Source organism: Thunnus maccoyii, chromosome 17, assembly GCF_910596095.1.
Source record: "Thunnus maccoyii chromosome 17, fThuMac1.1, whole genome shotgun sequence".
Classification (NCBI taxonomy): domain Eukaryota; kingdom Metazoa; phylum Chordata; class Actinopteri; order Scombriformes; family Scombridae; genus Thunnus; species Thunnus maccoyii.
Genome location: NC_056549.1, coordinates 11,767,343 through 11,778,467, shown reverse-complemented (window position 1 = coordinate 11,778,467; position 11,125 = coordinate 11,767,343). Strand labels below are relative to the sequence as shown.

At 40.8% G+C, this 11,125-nt stretch overlaps 1 protein-coding gene across 1 annotated transcript; it reads right to left on the bottom strand.

Moving 5' to 3' along the window:
- Nucleotides 1–67: 67 nt before the first annotated feature.
- LOC121882322 (methylmalonate-semialdehyde dehydrogenase [acylating], mitochondrial-like) lies at nucleotides 68–10,976 on the bottom strand. Its single transcript, XM_042390495.1, has 12 exons — nucleotides 10,834–10,976; nucleotides 10,107–10,151; nucleotides 8,798–8,872; nucleotides 8,190–8,351; nucleotides 7,916–7,994; nucleotides 6,625–6,927; nucleotides 6,200–6,321; nucleotides 4,772–4,961; nucleotides 4,465–4,646; nucleotides 3,500–3,679; nucleotides 1,243–1,341; nucleotides 68–1,109 (listed from the first exon to the last, which is right to left on the bottom strand). The coding sequence occupies exons 1-12, from the start codon at nucleotides 10,870–10,872 to the stop codon at nucleotides 1,005–1,007; spliced, it is 1,581 nt and encodes a 526-aa protein (XP_042246429.1). The 5' UTR covers nucleotides 10,873–10,976; the 3' UTR covers nucleotides 68–1,004.
- Between the last annotated feature and the right edge of the window lie 149 nt (nucleotides 10,977–11,125).

Below are 11,125 nucleotides of genomic sequence, written 5' to 3'. Positions count from 1 at the left end.
CTATGTGTTTTTTTTAATAAGTAAATAACAATACATAAAGGGCAATTTCATCACAAATCAGATTCAGTTGAGTCAAACTAGTCTTTATTGAAACAATGAAATATAGGCTCAAATACGTGTCTCTTAATCTGCACCATCAAGACGTAAGAGAGAGGTGAAGGGGACAAAGTTTGAAGTAGCTTTCACACTCTGGATGAAAATGTGTCTAGCAGCGCAAATACAAACAGTTTCATCCCCGCAATTTCATCATTACTGACCTATAAACATACCAGATTCCAAGTTCATAACATGTAAAACACTGCAATTTAATTTCTATACCATTCATGACCAGGGAAAAAAAGTATCACTCTGAATACAGTAAGTACAAAACTAAACCTCTATCCTACACAGGAGACACGCCAAGTACAACACTTCACAGTACAGGATACACAGTGAGAGTACAAGAGCTGCGACCACATTTTCAGTCTTAATGGAGTGACGGAGAGAGAGAGTGGGTGTGTCCATGTTCTATTGTAACATTTGATCCATTTATATCTACTTTTCAAGTATCTACACAGTGCTCTGATAAACAGAACAAGTTACAGGACCACAGAGAACACTAGTGGAAGACGTTTACTGTGACTGCTAAGAAGCAGCATCCCTGATCTTTTTGATTTCTCCTGTAGGTTTTCAGAAATGTGATATCATGATCATGATTAACTCTCTCCGGTCAGTACAGGAAGTGAGAGGGAGAAAACGGGTACAAAATACAACACACCCGTGAAGACTGACTGCACCATTCATGGCAAAAGTGCAAGTCATCTTCACCTTCTCCGTAGGAGGTGTAGAGTTTGAGTTTTTGCTACAACAGTGTCCAGGATGTTCAGAGTTTAAACAATCACCGACTAATTATCCCCCCACAGTAAAAATACCAGGTAACTTTTTTTGCCATCCCCTCCACAGGATTCTTCTTAAGGCATATGAGAAGTCACTGAAGGTTATGCTGGATGTACTGTCATTTTAGCTTAGCGTCCCATGGTTGGCATGGTAACAGCTGGGCTTGTCACAGTAGCATCCTCAGCCTTCCACTGTGATGTCACCGTCTTGATCTGAGTGTAGAACTGGATGCCCTAAAAATAGAAAAGGACAACAGATGTGTCATATACAGTACGTAGCTACCCAGGACATTTATATTAAAGCTTCTAATTTTGATACAGATTATTCTGATGATCTAAAACATTGCACACTGCTTCTGTTATTTACCTGCTTGCCATAGAAGTTGGTGTCTCCTCTGAATGAGCCTCTGGAACCGGTGAAGGAAAACATGGGAAGGGGAACCGGGATGGGCACATTCACGCCGATCTGTACAAACACATACATATATTATTAATAAATCATACATAACTACTGCAGAGGTGCAAAACCAACAGGGATCAAAGTGTAATTAGTGTCATTTGGATGGTTATTTAAAAGCCAGATGTTACAGAGTAAATCTACTGTATTTCCAGCTTCACACACACGTCAAAAGGTCTTTTTTAATTTCTTTAGTTGGTTTATTTTGTAAAAGAGTAAATGTGAGAAAGACAGATAAATTCCCCTTGGATGAAGGCCCTGGAGAAAAATCATTCACGCCTGTTTGCATGAGAGATGATGTACATTTAAAATAGTCCACTCCACTGGACCAAGACTCGATTATCACATGTAATCTGGACCAAACGTGAGACCGCTGCAAATTGGCTCCTGCTGCATTAAGGAACATCTTGGGATTGTCCAAAACCTTCCATGTCTTGGAAGTTTTAGGTTGACAAAGTACTGATTTCCCGACCTCATACATCACCTTCTGCGAGGAGAGCTGTGTACCATCACGCACCAGGGTTACTTACAATAATGACAAACCCTGGTTTACAGCTAAATTCGGAGAGCTAAGGTTGGAAAAGGAGGAAGTGCTTAGCAGTTGGGACAGGGACGGGTTTAAAGAGTCTAAATATAGGTTTAGCGAGGCAGTGAGAGATGCTTAACAACTGAACTTCAACAGCAGCTCTCAGAAAAGAACTCAGCCTCTGTCTGGAAGGGCCTCAGACAGTCTACCAACTTCAAACCGAAAGCCCCCCACTCCACTAGTGACTCACGCTTGGCCAACAATCTGAATGAGTTCTACTGTCAATTTGAAAGGCAAAAGGACAGTCTTGACAAATCCCCCCTGACTCCAGATCATCTCCAGCTCCCCGACCTCAGCGGGGGGGGGGGGGGTCCGGGCCGCTGTTCAACTGGCCACCTCGGAGAGCCTCAAGGGGGGACAGATCAGCAGCTCCCTCACCAAGAGGGCTCAGCAGAGGATGTATACTTCCTGCGGCAGCTGAACAAGTTAAACCTGCCAAAGTCAATGATGGTGCACTTCTACACCACCATCATTGAGTCCATCCTCACCTCCTCCATCACCATCTGGTACGCCGCTGCCACTGCCAAGGACAAATGCAGACTGCAGCGTATCATTCACTGTGCTGAGAGGGTGATTGGCTGCAACCCGCTGTCCCTTCAGGACACTGAGGCGAGCAGGGAAGAACATGGCCAACCCCTCTCACCCTGGACATAAACTTTTCGAACACTCCCCTCCGGCGAGAGGCTGAAGTCTATCTTGACCAAAACGTCACACCACAAGAACAGTTTCTTCCCGACTGCAGCTGGCCTCATCAACAAGACCCGGCACCCCCACTGACATTGACTCTATCCCGCTGATAGTCACTACACATCATATTAATGTGAAATCTATAATCTTACATTGCATATCTGTGAACTCATCACATCCAACACAGTGAGTTACATTAACACAATTATTTGTCTTCCTTGTATTATTACGCTCGCACATTACACATACTGTTAATACTGTGAACATTTGCACATTCCCAGTCAATACCTTGTACATTTTATTTTTTAAGCTCTACAGCTCTGCAAATTTTATTTATATATTTTTTAACACCTGTCTTTTGTGATTATTTTTCTCACTTTGTATAAATACTTGTTTTTTCTCTTACTTTCTATTTTTTGACTGTTATTCACAACCACACAGACAAATTCCTTGTATGTGAAAACTTACTTGGCAATAAATCTGATTCACATTTTTTGTATTATAAAATCTATGCAAATAAAAAGCTGATTTCTATATTTTTATAAATGGAAAAAATCTTCAAGTTAATGCCACTACAAAATAAATTTAAAAAAAAGATTAACTATTAAAATTAGGAGAAATCTACAATAAACGTATCACTTTCATGAGTACGTTATTCCTCCTCAATCCTTCACTGTGAATATTTCCACTTCACATGATTGTCTCATTGTCTGTTTCCTAAATCCGAAACACCTCCCACACAAATCTGTTAACTCGTTACAGTTTCACACAGGTGAGTCACTAACAGGCGACCAGTTCACATCCTTGACAGTCACTTTGAAAACCGCACCTCCAACAGACCATTTAAATGTTTATTCAAATTTTTTCCCTCATGTCCCTCTTGAAGACCCTTACCTGGCCAACATCCACTTCATGTGTGTATTTGCGTGCTGTGGCTCCATTGGTGGTGAAGATGGCGGTGCCATTGCCGTAGGGGTTGTTGTTGATTAAAGAAATTGCATCGTCAAGACTGTCAGCCTCCAGGACGACAAGCACTGGTCCGAAGATCTCCTCCCTGTAACATGTCATGTCCGGCTGGAAAGAACAACAAAATAATCACACAAAAAAGTTTCTTACTGGCATTAAGTACTGGCATGTACAACGTTCATGACATTATATCGACACCTGGAGAAGACAAGGAAAATGTAATTTGAGTGTATCTAGTTACACTAATAGCTACTTTCTATTTTAAGATGTACCATGTCTGACATTCAGCACTCATAACAGGAAGCCGTGACGGGTAGGGAAAATGTCACTGACATACAGTTGCTGGATGTGTAGGATATATGTGCACACACTTTATGAAACCCTTGCACTTTCAGTTTAATCTTGTGATGGTTTTATAAGTCTGTACTGTAGAGTGACGGCCGTGTTGTATACAGAAACATTGTGATTACATACAGAACATGTGCTGGCCTGGAAAATGAGTCCTGAGCTCGCAAAAATTCACAGCGCGGTCCAGCTTTTAGGCTTAGGAGTTTAAGCATTTCATCAACTTTCTAATCTGGTGGACAATGATAAGACCAACATCTATGTACATTCATAACATTGTGGGAATAAAAAATGCTAAATATAGGATTTAAAATAACAACAAGCATCCTCGAAAACACTGAATTAATGGAAAGTTCTCGTGATTGACTCCTTTCTTCACAGAAAGTTCTTGCAATTCACCTTTTTCATGGGTACATTTTCTCCTGTGTCTCCATGTTAAAAAATAAAGTTAATTCAACATCTGTTTTAGTTTTATCAAAACGTTTTTCACTGACATCTGGGGAAAAAAAAAAGAGGGCGGCCATGTTGCGCCCTTTGTATCAGCTCACCGTGACATTGCCCAAAATGGTGGGTCCTACAAAGTTTCCATTTTCATATCCTTTGACGTTGACATTTCTCCCATCCAGCAGCAGCTTGGCACCCTCATTCACTCCACTCTGAATCAAAGTCTCCACCCTGGCCTTGGCCTCCGGAGAGATCAGGGGACCCACATCTGCCCCAGGCTGATCACCTTCAAGACACATGTGTACATTTCCCCATTACAGAGTGAAATTTTACATGGTAGCCTTTTATATTAAAATGCACAAGAACTATTATTAAAATGCTCAGCAAATACATGGCTACTATGGAAGTTACCTGCATTTACACGCAGTGATTTGGAGCGCTCCACCAGCTCTGGGAGCCATTCACGAGACTCCCCTACAAAAATAGCAGTGGAGAGAGCCATGCAGCGCTGGCCAGCTGCTCCAAAAGCAGCACCCACCAGCTGGTTGAGGGTGTTCTCTTTGTTGGCATCAGGCATCACCACACCATGGTTCTTGGCACCCTGGAAAGCAAAATGTAGGACACAGCTCAGTAGGGTTTCTTTCTTGTAGTAGGGATGGGCATTTCTAGAGTGAGAGCGAGAGTGAGTGTGAGTGTGAGTGTGAGAGACAGAGAGAGAAACCCATTCACAATTCACAACAGTTCGGTCTTTTTATTTTGATATCTTGTTCTCTAGTGATGCAGTGCTTGTCTGAATGAGCTACAATCCACAACAGAATCTATGTGAACTGTTAAACCCTATAAAACGCAGAGTATAATGAACGGCGCCATCTCCTTCCCCATAAAACACACAAACAGAAATGGATCATTTCTCTTTCACAGGACAGGTTATTGGGAATCAGCCTGTCATACTACAAATCGGTATGTTTAAGGCAACACGGTCCTGACTCTTCAGGCCTAACAAAAGCTAATAAAATCCTTTATGCCAACAGCAAAACCAAATAAAAGAAAGAGACAGATTTATTGCTCTATTTTCTCATATAGCGACGCATCAGTGTTGATAGAGCTGAAAAGGTGCTTGTGCGAGTTTATCGTTTCAGACAGTATCATGACAAACTGTTTAATACATCAGGGGGAAAATGTGCACTGACCTCAACTGAGCCATAATGATACTGATAATGATTTTGAACTTGGCTAAAATTCTGAGCATACCTGAGTGACGGTAATGCTGTCATGAACATTCATTCTAACACGTCCGTCTTCATAAAAGGCTAATCAAGAGCGACTCTTCAGGCCTGTAGTCTATTCCATGTTTGTATTTAGAAAAATGAGCATAGGTGCATTACTACCAGGTGTCGGTAAAAACAAGGGAAAATGTATTTTTTTAAGATAAGACAATAGTCGCATACACCATTAGATTCTTTATAATTAGACTATTCAAAAATCATGAGCGATCCCTATCCAGTAGACTAACAACACAGAAGAAAACAGAAGCGGCACAGTGGTAATAGCATCTTCTGAATGTCAGTGATTGACAGCCGAGCACTGAGCTGTTGTCTTGGTAACAGTAATAGCAAATGATTTGCTCCATACAGTACCAGTCAAAAGTTTGGACACACTTCCCCATTCACTAGAATGAGAAAGTGTCTCCAAACTTTTGATTGATATTGTATGTTTTCGTCTGTAATAGGAACAGTGTTTAATATGTGGGTTATCATGGAAACTATTTTGGCCCCGTGAGACTGATAATCCCTGATGTAAGAGAAGTATATTTAGCAAATAAAATCAGTTCTGGTGTACCATGTTGGACTGCACTCTCTTGCCGTTCTTGGAGCCCCGCTCGTAGATGTACTCGCCAGCCTGGTTGGATCCAACGAAGCTGATGGCTTTGATGGCAGGATGGTCACAGATGAAGTTCACGGCTACGTAAAGATACAAAGGATATTGTAAATTCTCTCATCTGTGCTGCACCCTTAAGGCACAATTTAAGAGCACAAAGGCCTCCAATATAGAGATTCAAATCATCCTGCCTCGAACGCTCGTGAATTACTTACAGATATAGGCTGCATATGTTATGGAAATTTCCTATCTACATATTGCCTTGAGGTGTGTGATTAGTATTTGAATCATCCTTGGACCTTTCTCCATTGTTTATTACACACACAGATAGCATGCTTCTGAGAAAACAGGAAGACAGACACACATACACACACACACACACTCACCTGCGTGCTGGCCGTGGATGATGTTGAGTGTACCATCTGGTGCCCCAGCATCCTGGAGCATTTTGGCCAAGAGCATGGTGCATCCTGGGACCCGTTCAGAGGGCTTCATCAGGTAGGTGTTACCACATACCATGCCGATGGGAAACATCCACAAAGGAATCATGGCGGGGAAATTAAAAGGGGCGATGCCAGCACACACACCGATGGGCAGCCGGTAGGTGTAAGTGTCCATGTCCTTGGTGATGGAGGGTAAGGTTTCCCCCAGCATGAGGGATGTAATGCTGCAGGCGTGCTCGACCACCTCTGGGGGAAAGAAACTCTGGTATGAGCTGCAGAATCTGAAATATGAGCTACACAATACAAACTAATGGATGATACACACCAACATCTCTGCAAAAAATTGTAATCAAAATGATTTATTTAAGATATCTACATCTAATGCATTTTCCAGTTTGTACTTTGGTCTCTTACTTAAGAATAAAACCCCTACTTGGTAATTGATCTCTTTTCCCTATGAGTGAACTGTAATAAAACTTGTGAAAACTTCAAGCAACACTGGTCCCAGTACTGGAAATCTCTAATGCTGGCAGCACACCTGCAGATGCAGCCTGTCTTTCAGCTGATAACTGAAAGTTAGCGAGCCAGAATTATTTGGGCATTCAAAAACTGGGAGCTGCACCAAGTACAAAAAAATACCTTGGCAGCCCCGTCTTGTAATAACTGAAATATATCTTCCTTTATTCGCAAGAGCACACGGCTCTTAATTTCTCAACATGATTCTTGTTGATGCAAGTCTGCCAAAGTGAACAAGTGCGCCTCAATGAGGGGAACTGCATAATTATCTTTATATAGCCTGCAAAAAGCTTTGCAGAAAGGCAGAAAAACAAACTAGGTAGTCACACTGTCACATAAGGACTGAACAATGTAATGCTGCCACACTCCTGTTGCCTTAACCGTTATTTTCCTCTAATTGGGGCAGCAGTTTAGGCCTCCATATGCCAAAATGGGCAGAACAGAACCTTGGTCCCATTACTAATTTAGAATGAAAGCAACTTTTGCAAGGAGTGTCTGGTTACACCCAAATAATGGACGCCCTCCAGCCACTTGGTATCAAACTTTCATCCAGGCCACGGTATAAAGGGGTACAAAGCTACAGACTTTTCATCAGGAGATACAGATACTATAGACAACAGCTTCAACAAGGGAATTTGAGCTCCGCTATATATTTACCAGCACTCTTTAATTCAATCAGGATATCAAAACCCAGTAGTGCAGCTGGGAGTTTACTTACGCAGTCCTCTATATACATCTCCCTCTGCATCAGCAAGAGTTTTGCCCTGCTCCAGCGTGATACTCTTAGCCAATTCTTTCTGAAATATAAGAAGAAAAATAACAAAAGGATGAATTTAAGACGTCAGCAAGTTGTTGTTTTTTTTTTAGGCATAAACCAATGCTCAGTACATATTTTATTTATTTTCATTTCCTAGCTCATCTTAAAAACATTTTCTAGCTCATTTTAAATACACTAACAGATGTTTATATGAGTGAGCGATGGAATGTCTTACAATGTTATCCTTGATGAGCTGCTGGTAGCGAAGGAAGATCTGCTGCCTGCTGAGGATGGAGGTCTCAGACCAGGAGTGGAAGGCTTTGGAGCAGGAGTTGACAGCTGCCAGCATTTCCCCCTGGGTAGCTTTGGGAACGCGTCCCACCACCTCATTAGTGGCCTAAGGAGCAGGAGACAGTCCATAAATTTACTGAGAGCAGGGGAAGTCATTATTTTATATTACTGTAGGTGCATTAATTCATTAATATTAATCGCAAAATATTTGTTTTACATCCAGGTTTGAAATTTTATGTGATGAAAGTAGATGGCTGTTTTTGCATTCTCTAATCACCTATCATTTCCTTGCTAGATGTGTTAACTTCACAAGCTGAACACCAACAGGGCTGGGCTTTTGGAAGATAGAAAACATGACTGGCTACGTAGAAAAGCTTCTGATTTTTCTTGCTTTTCCAATTAATCTTGTATAAACTGGCATATCAAGACTCATTTCCAGTCTTAATTTACTACTACAAAGTTGCCCTGGTTATTTGCAGCAGGCTTCTAGTTCAGATCTTATTACTGCAGCCTTCTGTGCAGGTTAAGTACAGTTCATCTAGGAATACTTACGGGGTTGTGAATGTCAAGCCATTCAGAAGTGTTGGACTCGACAAACTTGCCGTCAATGAACAGCTTGGCGGTGGGCTAGAGGATCACAGAGGCACACAGTTAAATCCCTTCCTGTCTGGTTACATCATGACTAAGTTCATTGGGGTCGTCTATCATCATCATCATCACTACGTACACAGAGAGTTTCTAAAGCATTCGTTTTAGACACTTGTATGCAGTGAGTTATGTTTTAGGCTCATTAGTAGGCTTAGTAGATTTGATGGTTCAGAACATCTTCTATGTTACATCACCTGTGTACCAATTCCATATTACATACCAATTCTAAGGTTTTGACTATATAATGTATTTACACTGGAAAGCTAATAAAATTAGGTGCTCTTCAAAAAAAAGTCAGAATCAAATCTGTTAAAAAACTTGTTTTTTGATTTTTTTTGAGTGTGCCATTGATGTACACAATTGTCCCACAATGCAATGCACATAGTACATCAAGGAGCTGCAAACATATATTTAATTCTTTGGAAAAACATTTTGATTGATAGCTGTCAATATATTGTATTGTACAATTTGTTTGTATAAAAAAAAGTGAAGAATGTTAGTTTCTTGTATATTTAAAAACAAAAACAGTAAATTATTATTCTTAGTATTTTGTGCATAGAGGTGGGACAAAGTAGAAGTAAAGTCTCCGAGTTGTGGTGATGAAGGCAAGAACAAGTCTATAGTTAAGACAGGTTAAGTCTAACTCAAGTCCTAGATGATGTGTTTCAAGCCTTTAACAAGTCATCATGTTCCCATCATGAAACCAAATGCCACTTTAAATCATTCACCTTTTTTCAATTTGTATGCAATGCTATTGAGTATTTCTAGTGCTTTACTAATGTTACACAGTTTTCCAGATTTATGCTTAATCACAGTCTTTAGGTCTAAAAAGACGATTTTTTGAGTAAATGTCACAATTATGCTCTGATAATCTGGAAACTGTGGACCCACATACACAGAGGTTTCCCTTTAACACAACAATTTTACACAACAATCAAAATCTTGAGACATCTTATGGATAATCAAAGGGCTCAGGATGCGTCTCAGGACTGTATTGGAGTTTCATGGTTTTCACTTGTTTATCCAACTGAGACAATCTTTGCAAATATTTTTATAAGCATTAAGTGTGTCCAATAATGACGACGATTAACTGCATAATACAACAAAATGTGTCACATGTCATGAGGTATGAAGGCTTCTCAAACTGACAATATGAACTGCCTGTGGTTCATTCATTGCTAAGTTAGGAAAGCTGGTGAGTGGAGGCTCTTACCACTGAGGAGGAGGAGTAACACATGCGACCCAGCTGGAGGGGTGCCTGCAAGAAAGCAAACACCGGAGCATTAGTCAACTCCGATTCATTTAAATGTCGTTATCCAAGGCCCCATGCACAAGAGCCAAGTCTGACTGCTCCACTGTCACTCTTGTTCACGTCAAGCAAATAAAACATGCCCTCACTTACACAGCTAGGACCACATAAATATGAAGATTGCACTTTACTTTACGGTAACAAGACGTAAAGAGCTGTATTTTGTAACAAATTAGACAAAAACTATAAATAACATGTTCTTTAATAGACTAATCTTGTAAAATGGTGTCTAATAGTGTATTAGGATCTCCTATTTGGTTTCTAATTAGAGTATAGTTTAATGTAATAACGTCTAAGTATATGTTTTGGGTCTAATACAGCATAATTTAGGTGTATGGTGTCTAATTAGGGTATAACTGTGTTTGTTTACCGTCTAATAAATAACGTATTGTTCCTAGTTTTTGTCTTATTTGATACGAAGTACGATTTATTACTTTTTATTAGAGTGTCGTAAAATAAAGTGCGACCAATATTAATTGCTTGCAAAACAGGGGAGGGCTGTGTGTAGCGTGGGTGTTATGCAGCGACTTTGTTAGCTAACCCACTCAGGTTGCTAGCTATTTGGAGTTGCATAAGCGTCCAACAAAAGCAACCACTCTGAAAAAGAAGATGTGCATGAATTTTGTTTTACCTTCTTGTTCGAAAGTGACCGGAGGAGAATTGCTGCCATTGTGGGGAGTCAGGTGTCTCTTTTCCTGCTCAGAAGCCCTTCAACCGACCCACAAGACACGGGGGTGCAAAAGAGAACTTTAGCTGGCAAGGAACTGCAGACCACGGAGCGGTGGGATTCGATGCTGCGATTTTATACGATCTACAAGACATCAATGGTGTGAATGTCAGTGAATAGCACCGGTCCTCATGATTTGTTGATCGACGGAAGCTTAGCGGCATTTCCGGTTAGTGTGGGCGGGGCATACCCGATT